General features: G+C 33.2%; 1 protein-coding gene across 3 annotated transcripts in view; it reads left to right on the top strand.

Annotated features, from left to right (window-relative positions):
* LOC118201253 (pre-piRNA 3'-exonuclease trimmer-like) overlaps positions 1–19495 on the top strand; it is a 189055-nt gene that overhangs the window by 126073 nt on the left and 43487 nt on the right. For all 3 annotated transcript variants that reach the window (XM_085817201.1, XM_085817203.1, XM_085817202.1), the window contains one exon: positions 2775–2866. In XM_085817201.1, the coding sequence (XP_085673327.1) occupies positions 2775–2866 (92 nt within the window). The remainder of the gene's footprint in view (positions 1–2774; positions 2867–19495) is intronic.

Here is a 19495-nt window from a genome sequence, read left to right on the forward strand (position 1 = left end):
AAGTGGTTGAAGGCGCAGGCGGCCGAATTTTTCGACGAAGGAATTTCCAAGCTCGTACATCGCTACGATAAATGCCTTAATTTGTATGGTGACTATGTAGAAAAGTAGTATTTGAGTGTGGCTTTCATCTGTATATAATAAAATTTGTTTCCTATACTTTGTTTATTTTTTTATTCCAAAACGTAATCTACTTTCTGAATAGCCCTCGTAATACTAACGAAAGTAGATCTCTAACATAGACTTCTATAAGAAAGTCTTCTTTCCCAAAACGCGATTGTAGTTGTTCTAAAGCTTTACTATAACTTTCGCCACCGGGCGGAAAGCTTTTGATTAACTCTTCAGCAGATGACCCTTTTTCCATAGACTGCAATAAATATGAAAATTTATCATGATCATCTAAATTGGGATCATTATCGATCTTTTTAAACTGGCCCCAAAATCCTAACCAGCTTTTAATATTCCCATCAAAAATCGGAAGTTTAAGCTTAGGATAACGAATAGTAGCATTTTGAGTTAAGCTTTCATTAACAACAAAACCGTTTTCCTTTTCAGCTAAAAGCGAAACTAATTTACTTTCTACCATTCTCCACTTATCAATATAGCATTTCGACTCATCAAACTCGTTATTTATCACAGTTTCATCTTTTTCAATTTTAATCAATTCTTCTCTATAAGTCTGTTCTATTTCAATCATAGGTTTTGCTTTGTCCTCAATTAATTTAAGTTTCGAAATTTTTCCGTCTAAAGATAAATCATTTTCATGCTTCTCAAAATCATTTAAAGCTTTTGAAAACAATCTCCTAAATTGAGATCGTTTGCACTTCAAAACATCCGTTATAAATAAACGAAAGAATTCTACTTACAGATAACAGTCCAGTCAGCGGACGCCAAATGTTCAAAAATTCTCACCAAATTTGTTACCTCAAGAACTATTTATTACTCGGAAATAACTATCTATATCTCTTTAGTTATTTATGACTTTACAATAATTAAATAATTCCTTTACTCATACTCTCAAAATGAGGAAAACAAAAGTTACACCAACTCTCTAAAAAGAACAACATCAAAGTATGTTGCCATTCTCTGAAACATAAACTTTTACAAAACATAGATAATAATAATATCAATAGATAATGAATAAAAAAAACCTATAAAGAAAACGATTACATCTGCTTGAAGCTTGTGCAATGTTACTCAGAAGCTGCAGTTAGAAAAATATAAACAAAAATATTAGAGTCAAAATATTGTTCAATTGGCTTTTTTTTTACATTTTGTGTGTTACCTTTATTTATTAACTGTAAACATCTGTAGAACCTTCTTTGAAGAATTTTCTGCATTCAATTAATATCGGTTAATATTTGTATTTAGTTTTCTTTGACATCAATATATTATACATAACTAAATTTATCCAACAATTACGTTAATTATTAATTTTATTTCAATCACATTAAAAATATTTTAATAAATAAAAGCTTTACTTCTTTGCTCCGAATTGTCTCGGTATGAAAGCATAAGAAAATTCCATAATGAAATTAGCCGAAGAACATAAAATTTTGAATATCTAATTAAGTATTAATGTATTTTACATCAAAACATGTTATAAATAATTCAGTAACTTGAATCATGCATTATAAAGTAAATTTAAGTCAATTTACAATTCTTTTGAAATGGTGTACCTTCATAGCACTTTAACCTTCTGGAATTATTCTCCCAATTTTCGTAAGGGAATTTCTCACCTTTTCGTATTTCAAAGTTAACAGCTATGACATTGAATTATGTTCCGTCTAGCTATAAATTCAGATAGAAAAGGAATATGCAAAATAGCTTAGAAGTATCTTCACTGCCAGGATATAATTTAAATGCGTTCCTCTGCAGAGTTCTGTTGTTTTATTTTTACTGTTCCTCTAGATGTTCCTAAGAATGAGCTTTTGAACATGCACATATGGCACTAAGCTAAAGTTACAAGATTTCGGCTGCTGTGCATGATCTCGCTCCAAAGTAAATAAGTTTTCATCAGAATATAGTTCAAGAATAGCTATACGGGATATTTTTGTTAAGCAACTGGTGGACTGTTATGTACTTCAAGAAACGAATCTTGTGTATCTATAAGAAGGTCTTCTTTCCCAAAACGCGATTGTAGTAAATAATAATAATCGGAGATAATAGTAGTAATAATAATAATCGGAGATAATAGTAGCAAAATGCTACTATTATCTCCGAAAGTATTTTGCCGTAGACTTTGGCATTTGTTGACACAACTGCCTTTGTTTTTCATGTAAAACCTCAGCGTACTTCCTCCAAATATTTTTTTTTAGAATTATGGAATAGACTGAATTGTTGTTCAATGGATAAAGCAACTAAATATTGATAATTCGTTCTGAGTTTAGTTCCCTGCAAACCGTCTAGATGTATAGTTTTTTGGGGGAGGAAGGGGAAGTTTCTCCACTTTTTATGTAAACAGGAATCGGTTTATATGAGACAACAGTCTCACACAAAAGTATCCTTTCCATGGCAGATAGCACTTGTGTACTTTGCCATAACAACTTAACCAACTATCGAATGATTTCTTTATAAGTTCGGCTTAAAATCTCTTCTGCGTGCTGATAAATTCATGGTAGCATGTATCCCTTTTGTGCCGGTATAAAATATTAGCGAATGTTCTGTATGAATTATTGGTTATGAATTTTCTACGAATATTGTAAGAAATTGACTTAATTTGTTACTTTGAATAATTGTTCATTTTTAATAACTTCCCCCCCTTTTTTTTTTTTTAGCTTACTACAGTTTTTGACAAGTATGGATTGCTTGATTATAAACTGACAGGAAATAAAAGAGAAGCAATTTTGGCTGTAGGAAGTTTGCGTTGGTATGTCACTTCTATCTCAAATTCAATATGTTGCTTGAAAAAATGCTTTTAGCATACCTGATAGTTTGTTTGAATGCTTTTACTCCCTTGTACAAAGTAAAAAGGAAGTATTGTAATCGCGAAAAGTTTCAGGCAGCATATTTCAACGAAAATATCCATTTTGACCGCTATCGAATGCAATTTAACGATGTTTTTGCGTGATATCTGTACGTAAGGACAGAATAAAAGACTCGTTTCCTCCAAAAAAATTATAAAACTGCTTTAAAATTAATTCTGAAGAGAATTTTTTGTGGCGTCTGTACGAACGTATGTACGTACGTGTGTACGTATCTCGCATAACTCGAAAACGAATAGCCTCAGAACGTTGAAATTTTGTATATAGAACTGCTATAACATGTAGATGTGCACCTCGTATTTTGGTTGCAATCGGCCGCACCAAACGTATATAAATACTATATTTATATATATATCCACTTTGTTACTCGGCACAGTGATCTCAGTTTCTTTACTTTTATATGTTTGTAAATTGTACATTTTTTGCTTTAAAAATGATTGAATTATGTTGTTCTTATCTTCCGGTTAAGGTTTTTATGCATTTCGTAATTCTGGAAGCAATATTTGTACAATTATCAACAATTTAAAAGCTGTTTAAGTGCGTTTAAGTTTTAAATAACATGGCGGACATATTTGTTTACATTTGAAACAGCAGAATTGTAGATTTGTTGCCAATCTAGAGAGACTAAGCTTCGCAACAACAAAAATAACTCCTTCATTTATTATTGCGAATTAAATCATGCTTAATCCATTCTGAAATTTTTTCGAGGAAATATGCGTTTAAGATTTATTTTGTAATTTTTAATACAGATAGTTTGAGTTTTTATGTATTTTTCCTTGTCGCGAAGTGAGAACTGAATTAATTGAATAAAAAATACTAAATCGTCTGTGAAAAACTGTTTCTTTTCTGTTTTGTTTGCTTAATTTCTTTCATACATCGTTCTAGTTTTATTATAGTATTTGAATAAAACATGTGGAAACAATAAGATAATTCTTCAAATGATATAAATTTTGTGCATTCAGAGTATCCTTATAGTAATCAAATATAGTGAATTTTAAAGAGTGCATTTATTCTATTGTGGTTTATGCGCTGTCGGCGAAGTAGATTTAATTCAATCCAATCAATTTAAATGAAATTCAAGAAAAAAATGCGCATAATTTAATATTCCGTACAAGGAAGTCATGTGGTGTACACATCAGATTTTTTCCCCCTGTATTTATAAGTTGAAAATGTCATGGAATTCCATTCAGGTAGCGAGATTTTAATGAGGGAAGGTTAAATAAATATGTAAAGGGGTCATTTTAGATAGGGTCATAGAAGAGTTCTGTATAGTGTAACAAGTATTTATTAACAGGTTTAAGTTACACACGAACATTACATTTAACTTTAAGAAAATTACAGAGCAGGGGTCTGATACAATCTAGTTACACACGAACGTTACATTTAACTTTAAGAAAATTACAGAGCAGGAGTCTGATACAATCTATCAGGTGGACGCTTGGCTTTTACTGAAGTACTTCTCTGGCTACTCACCAGAGGGCAGCCTTGTTGTCACAGTTAGTCCAACAGTTTATGTTAAAGGATTGGTTACAAACTCCCCCTCTGGCTCCGCCGACGTCCCGGCAAGGAGACAGAACTGGAGGATTTGGGAGCTCTTGTAACATTGTCTCTAGTCTCATTTTTTTTTTTCCTGGCCTCTCTTTGAAGCACTATTTGGAACCACAAGTTCTTGATTATTTCGGGAATGCAAAGTAACTTTTGGCGGCCTACCTCTCTTCCTGAGCGGAAGAATGGGAGAGGTGGACGAGTCTTTGAAAGGTAGCGCAGACGTATGGTACGTTCCTAAGCGTTCAGATGGTTTTGAAATGACATAGGAAGTAGGTGATTTCTGTGTCATTACCAAGTATGGACCGTCACGCTTTGGTATGAAGTCTTTTTGTTTTTTGCATTGCTAACAGAATGTAAATTGACCCATGCCTTATCACTTGGTGAATAAAACACTTGTCGCCTTCCTTTATCATATTGCTTTTTACGTTGATATTGCTTTATTTCGATACGCTCTCGTATGTCCTTTGTAATAGTTGCGAATCGTTTAAGATAATGGGTGATTTCAGGAACAAAGTTATTTTCAACCACAGCTTTGAAATTGTGAACAACGTCGTCGACAGTCCTCAGCTCTTTTCCAATCATTAGGAATGTTGGTGTATGGCCTGTAGTGTCACAGACAGCCGTATTCATAGCGAAGCGAATAACTGGGAAATTTGAATGCCAATTGTCATACGCATATCCTACTAGGATTGCAAGACGAGGTTTTTAAGTCTCTATTTTTTCGTTCTACGTGATTTGATTGAGGAAAGTAAACTGGTATCAAGTTTTGATTAATATTTAATGTACAGCAAACTTGTTGCATGACTGCACTGATAAACTGGGTACCGTTATCGCTGATGATTCTTTGTGGTATACCATGCCGCATGAATACTTCTTCAATGAGGGTTATGGTGCAGTCGCGTGCTGTAGCTTGAGCAAGAGGAAATAATTCAATCCATCGCGTAGCACAGTCTTCGACAATGAATATCCATTGTTTTCCAGTGTCAGGTTTTGGCAGTGGCTCAAACAAATCAATAGATATGATCTCAAAACGTTGAGAATAGACAGGAGTTCTTAGCAGTCCAGCTGGCTTTTGGTTGGTAGCCTTGTAGCGGTTGCATTCAGGACAGCTTTTCACATAGTCGGATATATATTTTTCATACCAGTCCAATAATAGCGTCTGGCAATTCTTTGGAATGTTCCCACCCCTCCATAATGTCCAGCCATTGGGTCATCATGGTGCTTTCGCATGATGGATTCACGCTCGGCAGTAGGAATTACTAACTGGGCCTTTTCTGAATCAGAGGCAGGGACATATCGGTACAGAACACCTTGATTCATTAAGAATCCCCGTTCAGTCCATTAGGCACACTTTTCAGTTTTCTGAGTGGATTCGAAACGTTCTAGAATCTTTTTTAAGTTTTCATCTTTAGGTTGAGATTCCCGCATGTCTTTTGGATTTCTTGTGGGCATGTCCACTACAGATATATTTGAAATCTCGCAAAGTGAAACTTTATGTTCAGAGCTTGGACGGGACAGCATGTCAGCGATGACGTTTGCCTTTCCAGGAATGTATTGTACTTTCAGGTTGAAAGACTGAATTTCAAGCGCCCATCTAGCAAGTCTTCCGGTTGGAGACTTAAGGTTCAAAAGCCATTTTAAAGGTTGATGATCGGATGCTATAGTTACTTCTGATCCTTCGACGTAACCACGAAATTTCTTCAGGGCCCAGACTACAGCGAGGGCTTTTCGTTCAGTCGTCGAATAGTTTCGCTCAGCCGGAGAAAGCAGTCGGCTGGCATATTTGATAGGGTGTTCTTTAGACCCTTCCCCTTGAAGTAAAACCGCTCCAAGAGCATAATTGCTTGCATCTGTTCGAAGAATATACGGTTGAGTTCCATTTGCTTGCTTTAACACAGGAGGTGTTATGAGGCAGTTTTTTAGAGTTTCAAATGCTCTTTGCTGGTTGAAACCCCATTCCCATTGGACTTTCTTCTTTGTCAAATCACTAAGAGATCGCGATATTTCCGCGAAGTTTTGTATATATCGTCTAAACCAAGAACACGTTTGAAGGAAAGATTAGAGTTCCTTGATGTTTTTGGGATGTGGAATTCTCTGGATAGAGAAAACTTTTTCTGGATCAACTTCGATTCCTTTTTGTGTGATCCAAAATCCCAAATATTTCACACGAGAAGAAGCGAAATGGCACTTCTCTCTGTTTGCGTGCAGTTTGAAGAGCAAAAGCCTTTCGAAAACAGCTTTGAGATCGGAAAGGTGTTCTGACAACACGATTATGTCGTACAGATAGGTGAGGGTTAAGGGTTAAGATGCCCTCAAGTCCATTGCGAAAACGGTCTATCAATCTCTGGAATGTTGATGGGGCATTCCGAAGACCAAAGGGCATTCGTAAGAAACGATATGTTCCGAAGGGACATACAAATGCTTTCTTGTCTTGATCATCAGTATGAACCTTCACTTGGTGATAACCTGCACGAAGATCAAGGGTTGACATGAAAGGGGTAGGTTTTGCCTCATGTAACAGGTCATCCATTTTCGGAAGTGGGTAGGAATCTGGAACTGTAATCGCGTTCATTTTCCTGTAATCTATGCAGAGGCGTACTGTTCCATTAGGTTTCGGTATTAAAACAACTGGAGATGCATTAGGGGATTCGCATTCTTCAATTATTCCTTCGGATAAGAGCTTATCAATTTCTTGCTTTAAGATTTCTTTCTGACCAGGGTACAGCTATTGGGGGATGGTTTCCAGTTTTAATTCGATGTTCTGTGAAAGGTGTTGCTTCTGCCCCTGGTTGGAAAATAGTTGAATATTATTGACTCAATAGTTCATTTAATTGCGATCTTTGATGAGCCGATAGATGTTGTCCTTCACATTCTCTTAACAGTACAGTGTCAACTTCCGACGCACATTCGGTCCGATCATTGGGTTTAGAATCATCATCAACTTAAATGTTTGTTGCGGATTATCGTGGTAAAACCACCAATGATTTTGTAGATCTAAAACAAATCCAGCGCTTCTAAGAAAATCCGATCCTAAAAGTGTCCTGTTACCCTTTGCTGACGGAAGCGCAAATAAAGTTATTCGGAATGATCTTCCTTCAATGTGAATGTCTACCTGGGTTATGTGAACATCTTCGTTCCTTTGAATACCGTCCGCTAGAGTGATCTTCATAGTAGATTTTTCTTAGATTCTGATCCTTGTTCTTTCAAGAGATTATATAATGTTTCTTCCGCTATAGTGTGAGTAGCGCCAGTATCAGCACAGACACTTCCCGTAAATTCATTGATTTTTACTCTTAAAAGAGTCGTGTGAGGTGTCTCTACAGACACTTTGAGTTTATTGCTTTGAAGTCGGCTGATTCTTTACTTAAAGAAGGAGAGCAGGTTGGACACTTAGCCTTAACGACGCTTGATTTTCTACAACCATAACAACTAACAATTGGTCGATCCTCTCATGCCAGAATTCCTTGTCGCTGAGTTTTTAAGAAATTGAGGGTTATTTTTATAATTTTTAGGACCACTACGATGAGACGGCTTTGGAGTGTTATTACTGACGTTTCTACTCGTGATGTTTTTAGCTTCTTCATATAAATCTAATTTATCAGCCAGTTGAAGCGGATCAGTTCACTCGGACCAATGATCCACAAAATGCTCTCTATACTCAGAAGGGGACCGTCTTTTAATTTGGTCTGATATCATCAAATCCTTTAATTTCTCAAAAGTATTGACTTTTATTCGCCAATCTAGCCATCAAAGAAATTTCTCAAATCGGAGATTCTATCAGGACTTTTGCGATGTTGCGAAAATAACTGTCGAAACTTTTCAGCACTCAATTTAAAACGCTTTAAGAGAATTTGTTTAATGTTGCCATAATCTTGTGCATCACCAGCAGATTCCTTTGCAATCAATTTTGCAACATCATTAGGTAACAAACCTAAGAGATAAACTATCCATTTCCTTTGAGGTATGTTCAAAATTGTTAGCTGCTTTTCAAATAGAGTCAGAAAAAGGCTCATGTCATTACTTTTTGGATTAAAGTGAGGAATTAAAGTTTGTAATTGTAACTTAGGGATATCCGTGTCAGTGAGTTTCGAAGCAGGTACGGAATCATGACTAGCACCTGAACTAGCTACTTGTATTTTCAATTTCTCAAGCTCGTGCTTGCGTTCTTCTATCTCTTTTCCTTTCGTTATATTCGCGTTCCTCACGCTGTATTCTTTCGTTAAATTCACGTTCCTGTATTTCTTTTCGTTCCGCAATAATGCTAAAATATAGATCTTTAGTGAACTCTTCATTATATCCCTTACTCGTTAAAATGGCATCCTTAATATCAACTATTGTCATCTGTTCCGTAACATTCACACCAAGTTCGTTTGCTAGAACACACATATCTTGTTTACGTCCTTTAGCAAAAAAACGACAAAATGACGTGTTTCACTTAAAATAAATTCTTCGATGAAGAAAACACTTTATTGTGGCGCTAACTAGAAGGTTTTAATGAGGTCACCTTACCCAGAAAAGATTTGTAATAATTTTACCATAGAATAGCACTATACTAAAGTTAGTTATATCAAAAGTAACACAGTGTCAAAATAATATGTAAAAAGACTCTCATCCTTAAAATAAAACATTTTACAGGGCTTATAAATAGCGCAGTTTGAATAACATTGATAAAATCCTTTTCCGTTAATTATTTGTCAAAGAATAAAATAAAACATTCATGGATAGCAATACACTTATGAAACTAAAAGAATTACGCACATCTGAAACGCATATATATCAGTAAGTAACATTTCACCAGAAAGAATCTTAGGCTTAAATCATCAAATATAAACAATTTTCAGCAATGTAAGCGGAAATGGAAGAAAAAAAATATCAATAAATAAAACCGTTAGGGAGGCAACAGGGTAATAAACATGTCATTGAGTCACTGGTTCGTCAAGTTAAGCTCAAATAGAAACTACGTTTATAAGATTGAATACATTCAGCATATTATAATAACAATTTCTGATATAGAATATTTACTCTTCTTAAAATGCCTCGCTTTGAATATATTATACCTTTTTATGTTTTACTACATTTACCATTTCCAAACAAAACTGAATATTATGATTATGCATTTCTAGAACACTCATGTGTAAACAAAATGAAAGAATTTCTTAATCACTTCAAAATGATACAATACTCACAAAAGATATACATATATTCTTTAAGAACGCAGTAAAGTACTTTTTCGTTTTCATATTTAAGTATTTTCACGTTTTCAACATTAAGGGTTAACACATTATAGAACCTTAGTGTTTAAATGCAAAACAAATCATATCATTAACGACAACTATTTGTTGCTGATAGGCCATCGGAGTGGCACTTACCAAAAAAAAAAAAAAAAAAAAAAAAAAAAAAAAAAAAACTCATACCTGACGGGCGAGGTATTTCCTTTCCTAAAGTTTTAGGAGTTAGATCCAGCGGGTGTGGCTGCAAGTACTGTTTCTGAAAAAGAAAGTGAGCAAAAGCCAAGGAAAATTCTTAAAGCTAAACATTAATGTTGGGCGTCACTTTGTAAAAGGATCGTTTTAGATAGGGTCATAGAAGAGTCCTGTATAGTATAACAAGTATTTATTAACAGGTTTAAGTTACACACGGACATTACATTCAACTTTAAGAAAATTACAGAGCAAGGGTCTGATACAATCTATCAAATGGGAGGCTTGGCTTGTACTGAGGTATTTCTCTGGCTACTCACCAGAGGGCAGCCTTGTTATCACAGTTAGCTAAAAAAAAGAATTTTTTTAGCAGCCATAAATTTAGTTCAATAATTTTTGCTTATTTATATTTACCCAAGTAGCACTGCAACGTCGTTCGCGGATGTCGTTGCAAAAACGTTGCAATATGTCGTCTTTAAGATGCCCAGATGTCCGCGAACGTCCACTGTTTTGCAACCGTTGCAAAGACGTCTTTGCAGATGAGGTTTTTGTCGCATTGACGTCGTTATCGCGTCTTTCGCAGGTGATATTTTGGTTGTGAAAGCATCGTATCACGATATCTTAAAGACGCCTAAATGTTCGCAAAATTCCACGTTTTTTGCAACAGTTGTGAAAATGTCGTTATTATGTCCTTGTGTTACATATTGATTTATGCAGAAAAATAAGCTTAATAATTAATATAATTTTCTTCTTTTTTAAAATTTTGTATTCTTTGTATTTATCTAAAGTTTAAATATTTTATCATTTCCTGAAAACCAGAAGATAATACAATTTTTTCTCTTTAGACTAAATATGCATAATTAATAATAGCTTTATTATTTTCAGTACTTTAAAGTTTTTAAATTTCTCTTTAGACTAAATATGCATAGTTAATAATAGCTTTAATTATTTTCAGTACTTTAAACTATATTTTTTAAATAACTTAAATTCTAAATTACGATTATTTAAGATTTCATCATTTTTTCCCTTAAGTGAGAATAATTATGAAAATGTTTATTATAAATATATAACATTAATAGTAGGTTTTAAGTAAATACAACTCAATTAGACATAAATTAAAGTAAAGATATATATGTGGGTAAAGAAAGAGCATTTCTGATAACAGCATTATCACATTTATTTCTGTTAAATCTCAGAGACATTGAAAATTGCCCTTGTCATGATAAATTAGGAAGTGGTTCTTAAGGTAACATAATCAGTTTTTTACCTGAACTCAAGTATAAATTTATTCGCGTTTCACAGTAAAAAATATAACCATTAACTTCTATATCTCCAAGATATGCAAATGAAAGACAGTATAAAGTAGTTAATAAATGTGATAAAAAATATACCTAAATCTAATAACTTCCCATATTCATATATAAAATGAAATAATAAACCTAACAAACAACATACATAACAGCACTATTTAAGAAAAAACATGAACTAGTAGTGTTTGAAAGTATAAATAGCAGAAGCAAGGTAACAGAACTAAAATTTCCAATTAATAAAAAGTATTTGTGTTTTTTAAATAGTAAGCAATTAAAAGTGCAATAATTGTGGATTGCAGTATTTACCAGTAATGCTGATGTTTCTTAACACCATTTCTTTCGATCGTATGTTAATGTATTTACTTATTTTTAGTTTCTACATTTTAGAATAGTGGTAGATTACAATGATTATTTCATGCAGTTTTTCTAATCAATAACTTTCCTTTTTGTTATTGTACAGGAATAATTGAAATAATATAGTATACGATAGTGAGCTCAGTACGTTAAAGTAAGCTCTTCGTTAAATAGCACACGATAAAACTTTTTGTTTCTATTTATTATGAATTTCTTTGTTATCAGAAGTACATAAAAAGTAAGTGAAGAAAATAAAATATACTTTAAATTTAATAAAAAATAAAACCTGATTTCTAACATTCATTTATTGAGATACTCTAATAAACATACATAAGGGCAATATTAAAAAAAACACAAATTACACAATGTTTGGAAGAATAGATACCAAACGAAAAGTAATAAAACTGCAATTTGCAATCAATAAAAAATACTTAGTGTTTTTTAATATTACACAATTAAATATCACAATACCAAACGAAAAGTAATAAAACTGCAATTTGCAATCAATAAAAAATACTTAGTGTTTTTTAATATTACACAGTTAAATATCACATAATTATAGATTACAATATTTCATAGAAATGCTAATGTTTCCTTAACACTAGTTTTTCAATCATACATTTCATACACTGTTTAAAATCATTAACCTTTTCTGCATACTGTACAAAAGACAATATACTATAGAATGTGCATTATTATTAATTTAAATAATTAATTAATTTATTTAACATATTATTTTATTTAATTAATTTTTTTATTCAAGGTTCAGACTTGGTGTGTGAAGGTGCAGTTGCCCCTCGTTCCCTATTTTTCGACATCACTGATTTTTTTTTTCGTTTTAATATATGTGCTTATATGTTTGATCAGCTAGCCTGGCTTAGTAAAAGTAGGTGGCCAGTGTAACTCTGATTCAAAATCCTGTTATGGCCACGTGCAGTGCTGATAACGAGCAAGTGTTTCTGAGACTCCTTTGCCGATGCTTTATTTTTCTTCTTTTTTCTCTTTCTAGTAATTTCGGTCTCCTGATGAGGAGGGACCTTTAGCTGCCCTTGAAATCGATTGAGTGTTTTAATATATGTATGCTAAATACAAGGTTGTTATTGCGATTTTGATTGTCACATTTCTCTTCTATTCTAATTAACTAATTGCTTATATTGTACATATATCTAATTCATCTTCAGCAGTCATATTAAGTATTGGTACCAGTCCAATAATTTCTTTGTATTTTGAAAATCATGAACATACCATAACAGCTTGAATTGTTGTTGCTTCTGTATTGATTGCATTTTCAGCAAAACCAGAAAGTGGCTTACCATTGTATGTTATTTTTGGTTTTATATGAATTAATTCTAAAAGCCAACTTTTCAATATGAACACAATAATTGATTAATATGAATGATATGCGATATAGCACTTAGGACATATAACCGAAGTACAAAGCTAGTAAGTTTTTCCAAATATTGCACCCCTGGAACCACAGTGATTGGAGACAGACACTATTTCCACAAAGGTACTATTTCACTTACCACAGAGTCACTATTTCACAAACACTATATTTCACAGACCACTATAGACCATAGAGACACTATTTCACAAACACTAGATTCACGATTAGCATTGTAGCATTTCTTGTAGAGCAGATATTCTCGCACAAAATAAGCACAAATTCAGCATTCTCACGATAATTTCACTCGCTGAAGGCAGTTGAAGTGAGTAGATACAGAATAATGAGAAGATTCACAATGCGTTCTTTGATTGACAGTGCATTACATTTACTTTTAATATAGGCAATATTATTTATATCAGTCATTGCTTGATTCAGTTTCAAACATGAAGTAAGTCTCTTTAAACGCCTGAAAGAACTACTAGAATCTGAATTAATTGCGCAGTTGTTCGAATTTGGCAGCTAGCCAAAGCGTGCAAATCTCGAGATGTTCGTTTATGTAAGCATGCAGTAAATAATGTACAGATCTGCTTCTCCTTCGATGAATTTTTCGCCATTATATTGGACAGCCGTGAATTCGTCCTTACTTCAAGAAAAGAAATACAGAAGACTTTTTAAATACTTCAAGAATAAGAAATACCATTTCAGCAGTGAAATAATTGCTAACATGTGATTTGCATTGATTTTGGAGATATGATTTTTTAAAGTATATGAAATGCACAACTTAATAACTTACTTTATCGATTAGTTTCATTTTTAAATATTTTGCTATAATATTTGTAAAAAATATTTTAAGTATTAATTATTTTAACAGAATTTTAAACAGTTATTTAGCACGTAATTTTAGTACTAATTAAATTTAATAAATGAAAAGTATTTATATTAAATTTACATTTCATTAGATGAATCTACCTTAGATTAATATATTTAGGTGAAATAAAGTAATGAAACATTGCAAAGTAAATCTTATGCGGACTTCAGATTCTTGAAAGGACAGATTTAGTCTCTTTTCATTTTAAAAGTAATGCTGATGAACTAAAAAAATTGCTGAAACGGTCACGTCTAAAAGCAGTCATATCATGATGTTGCAGCGACGTCGACAAGTTGCCAAGATGCAACAACATATAATTTGCGTCTTCGCAATGTTGTAAAGACATCGTAAAAGTTACCATGACCACTTTGCAACCTCTCGGACCAGTTTGCAACGTCGTGTGCTACTCGGGTACCTACGTCTGTATCCATGCTCTACTCAACAGATACGACGCTAAGTAGAATTTCTTACAGTAAATGCATTTTTTTAGGGGGGGGTGTTGGAGTTTTTGCTTCTGTGATAACCTTAATGCAATTTATTTAGAATTTTCATTACATTTGATCAAATTTTTTTAATTCTTTAATTCTAAATAGCAATACGTCAATCTCAATATTATATATATTCTTACCCCCAAAAGCTCTCTCTCTCTCTCTATATATATGCATATCTTTGAGAACTTACTCACTGCTTGAAAATTTACTTTTTATTTCGAGAACTTAGCGTTCTAGAATTTTTTCTGTCAATATCTTGTTATTTCGAAAGGAAAAATCATTGTAATGTGCACAGGTTGAGTTCTATATTTAAATAACTGTTCTATACTATGGACTGATATTAAATTTCATTCATCATTGATTTGCATCGTGAATGAGTGCCGTGAGGTTGAGGAGCTGTAATTTATTTATGTTCTTTAAGGTAAAACTGAAAGCACTTATGAACATAACCAATTGAATATCTAATTGTCCACGAAACGTAAAGAATTTTCTCAATATTTTTGTTGTAAATATTTATGCACGTATATATTAAAAATTTGTTGACGCACCGCAAATTAGTTATTAGGATTTTTGAGGCAGGAGACGGGAAAAATGTGCAGGAAATGCTCTCCCTGTGAAAACTGCTCTCCGGGACTTGAAGCTTGGACTTCTCAAATGCGCGCCAACTATACGTCCAATTACATCACAAAGGCATGCGGAAAGGAGAGAGAGAATGCTTTATAATGTTACACACACACTATGTAATTTTATGTATTATATTCATATTGTAGATGTTATATTTTATTTATGCAATTTTTAGATAGATTGATATGTTTTGAATGTAACATTTATATCTGCAGTGTTTTAAATAAATTTCTGGACAGTAAAAATACCGATAAACTGCGGTAAACTGGTTCTAACTGGCACATTTATAATCCCAAATATGGAGATATACTTTTGATGTTTCTGGCAATTGTGTGCAGGAAGGAAAACGGATTCTTTGGCCGTATATTGCATGTTATAATGGAATAGAGGACCGCAGTAAGTTTGAATGGGTTGTCATTGTTGGTAAAAGGCTGGCAAGCCCATTTGTGGTTAAATAGCATAAACTGCACATGTTAATGCAGGAGCAATGTCAGATCTTGTTAATATGACAGTCGAATCTTGGATGAAACGTAATAATGGATGAAAACACTTCTCACAAAAACTGGATACTCGAATATTAATTTACTATATGAAAAAGAATAAGCAGGCCGCTGGCGAAAGTGTTTAATACAGTATTATTAAAAGTACATTTCTGCAAAACTTCCTGCTTAGAGCCACTCAGAGTTGCATGTCAAAGTTATATTGGTTTATAGTTTCCCAATGTTGAAGTTATTGCTCATCGTGGTCGCTGAGATTTTGAGGACATTACTAGTCCGAGGAATTTTAAAGGGGCATTAAGGAGCAAGTGATGGCAATCAGAACATGCTTGGAAATTTCGATTGCTTAATAATTTTTGAAACAATGACTTAAACATTCACTTTATTATGCAAATATTACAATCACGCTTCTTTATAAGAATTAAATAAAGTTATACCTGATGAACCTGCACACATGTTAGCTCAAACTGTATGCAGATTCTTTACATTTTTCTTATTCCAAGGGAGCGGGAAAAAATCATCCTAAAGTTAAAAAAAAAATTGAGTACAAGTCTGTACTAGCAGTGATCTCCAGTACGCTCAAGTAGATATTCTTCCAGTATCTGCCAATGCGCATGTTGCTGTAGGAAACTTGCATATTTTATCAGGTTCATTATATAAATGCTTGAAAAAGTTTTTTTAACGTTTTATTTTTATTTATTTATTTATTTATTTATTTTATTAAATTACTTGCTGTGCCATTAGGCACTATACGGAAAGAAAGGAAATTCCCCGTGGGGACATTTTAAGGAAAATTGGCTTGTATCCACGTTACACATGAAAAAGACAAGGCAGCCAGGCTGTTCCGTGGGATTTAAACCCAGGACCGAATCACCTGTCTTCAGAGGCTTTTACCGCTTGGCCGCTGGTGGGCTATTTTAATCGTTATCATTCTGTTTCTGTATTGCACGATAAGTTTTAATTATTAATTTGAATGTAAATGCAATAAATACCTACATTTTCTCATGAGTTTTAATCTCAATACCTACAGTTTACATTCAAAGCATGTATCATTGTTAAAAAATTAATCGGAGCGCTAAATAGATTCGAAGAGAGCGCTGAGCAAGTGAAAATTCCTAAAAGGAGAGTTGAGGCGAAAAAGCGTAGGAAAATATGCTTTACTCGACCCTTTGATCAACTATCATCAACATTTAATCACCCTGTCCAGTTAAGGAGGGTTTATGGATTATACAAGGCATTCGAAAAAGGTGAATACGGTGTTAATTTCCTTTAGTTTTGCTCCTAAATATGTATTCCAACTAGAAAATCTTGAAAATAATTCAGAGAATCTTTGGAAGTTTCCACGTTATCTGTGAGAGGATTGTGTAAATATCTATAAATATATAAGAAAATGGTTTGATTCAATATGGAACCATTAATATCAAAATAAGCAACTATTGTTTTATAAATAAGAGATATAATAATAAGAAATTTAAAACTTTGCGAAGGGTGTTGGATTGGTATAGATTTTATACAAAATGTAATTTAGTAGATTTAGATGAAATTGATGATGCCAATCCAAGATTGCTTTTTGGCCTAATTTTATAATTTTGTTTTGTAATGTCTTTTTAAATTTATATAAAAAAATCTTAAATTTCCTTTGGTAATATTGTGCTGAATCAGTAAATTTGTTCTTGAGCATTTCCGCGAATTCTGCGTTTAAAGGTATAGAGAATTTTGTTTAAGCTTATTAAGGCATACTAAGCAATATATAATTAGATTTTTTAAATTTAAATATTATATTATCTAAGGAATCCATGCTTACTCATTTAACTACAAAAGGGCGACTATGTACGAGTCTACTCGTATTACTCTAGTCGAAGAAAACGCTAGAGTGTTTTGTTTTCAACTTTGAAAGGCATTTTAGTTCTGTAAAAGTGTTTGGGCTGTAGGCTTTAGGTCAGTTTGTTGTTATTGGAAAGAACAATGAATTCTGATTGCTACATTTATGTCATAAGCCTAATTTTCATCTCATGGTGATATTTTCCCTCCTACTCAATCAACTTCAAGAGGATAATACTGCCATGCATCGAATAAATATGGTTGATAAGTAGTTTGTAGAATATAATGGTAATGTGTTATAGTGTTGCGAGGCCCCAACTTGTCAGCAACAGTGGTAGTGACTGCTATGAACTGTAAATTACACAAACTCGTAAGAAGGGTTTAAATCCCTTTTTATTCCACTTTAGAAATTCAGCTGCGTTCACTTGACGCTCACAAACTACGCCGACCCGGCGGTTTAACAAAACAGAAATGTGAAACTAAAATTAAATGACAGGATGAATAAATAACGAGATCACTACCTACGAGGCTCTAAAATCGTAAATAACTTAATCGTGTTCTAAGATACAGCTGAGATTCAGCAAACTTACTGTTTAAGAAGTTGAAAGATTCAACGAACTGCCGAGAAAGGCACACAGGCCGAAACGCGCAATTCTTAAATTTCTACTTAGCAACTTTCACGCTCGCAATTCGAGAAGCACACTTACAATCTCGTTTCCCTTCTATTTAAACTCAATTTACTTCTGCTAAAATTTGAATACTCTGCGCGTTCTACTAAAATTTACATACTCTGGGATTGGCAATTCCAGGGGAAAGTAAAGGCTTGAAAGATAGCTTAAAATAAATGTTAGTTAAAATAAATATAAACCCTACATTTGCCGCTGACAGAATTTGGTAAACTTGGAAGCAGGTCCTAGAAACGACCTGAGGTAAAGTTTCCATATTCTGTCCTAAAACTCAAGAGCTCCGTTTACATAAAACAAACTTTTGTCTAAAACAATTACAATGGTTTCTGTAGATGATTAAAATACCATATCTTCTTACAGGATCCTTTCTGGTATTTGGTCTTCATCAATCAATCTTTTTCTCTTCCTTCCAGCATCTGGAAGGAATAAGTATCAGTATTTTCTAAATACATTATGATTTACTCTTTCTTAACACTGGATAAAGTTTTCGTTTTCGATACTTTTCTTTTCCTTAATTAACTGCTTACATTCACATTCATTCAAATATTCAAACATTAATTTAACTTTACCCTGGTTCTTCACCATGTGTGGTGTCAAACGGGAATCTTCGTGTTTTTGTATTACAACACTTCCCCTAACCACAATGATGTGTTAGAATTCAAACGACCAAATATGACACACCTTAATCCAATATACTGAAATTCGATGAGCTATGTTTAACATTCTTAAAATTCAAGTGTAGGTGGAGAACCCTACAAAACACATTCATTCTAAATTCCCCCTCATTCATCATTAGACATGCAGGCTTTCGCTCTAAGGCATGATTTTATCTACTGTTTAATACTTAGATTTGAACTCGTTTCTTTTGAGCATTTACTTTTAACATCTAAAATTTTATGCTTCTAGACGAAATTCTACTTTTACATAACTTTCAAGTATTTACCTATATTTACAAAATTCTTATATATACAATTTTTACAATTTACCATAAAATGAATAAGAGAAAATAAAAATTTACTTCACGCTTTCTTCGCCAAGCTGGCGGCACTGAAACTAAATTTTACAAATACAAGAATACGAAGTTATTTTACTTTCGGCCAAATTTTGGCTTTAACATAACAGAACCAGTCTTTCGACCAACTCGAACTGCTTGCTCTTAGATTTTACACTTAAAGAAAATAATGCTTTTGCCTTAGCTAAATAAAGTAAAACAAAACTAAGTCTCAACCGAGACAAATTGACTTCCGTCAAAACATAGAACTTCGTATTTACGCATAACATTTCAGAACAAAAGAAAAATTTATAGAAGATTTTAACTTATCTTTGAGTTTTCGATGCTTGGAACTCCGACATTCTCTTCTGGCAAAATTGATCCCAAGTTACAGAGTTCATGGACGTTAATCTCCGCTTTTGGTTTCTTCGAGTTTCCTCCATGGTGACGTTCCTTTTTCGCCCTCTGTACGCCGGGCTCTTGGGGTGGTAGTTTTCGGGTTCCTGTCTTTTCCGTT

Source organism: Stegodyphus dumicola, chromosome 5 (genome assembly GCF_044657685.1).
Source record: "Stegodyphus dumicola isolate Sdum_Otavi_A_Nest chromosome 5, ASM4465768v1".
NCBI classification, from domain to species: Eukaryota; Metazoa; Arthropoda; class Arachnida; order Araneae; family Eresidae; genus Stegodyphus; species Stegodyphus dumicola.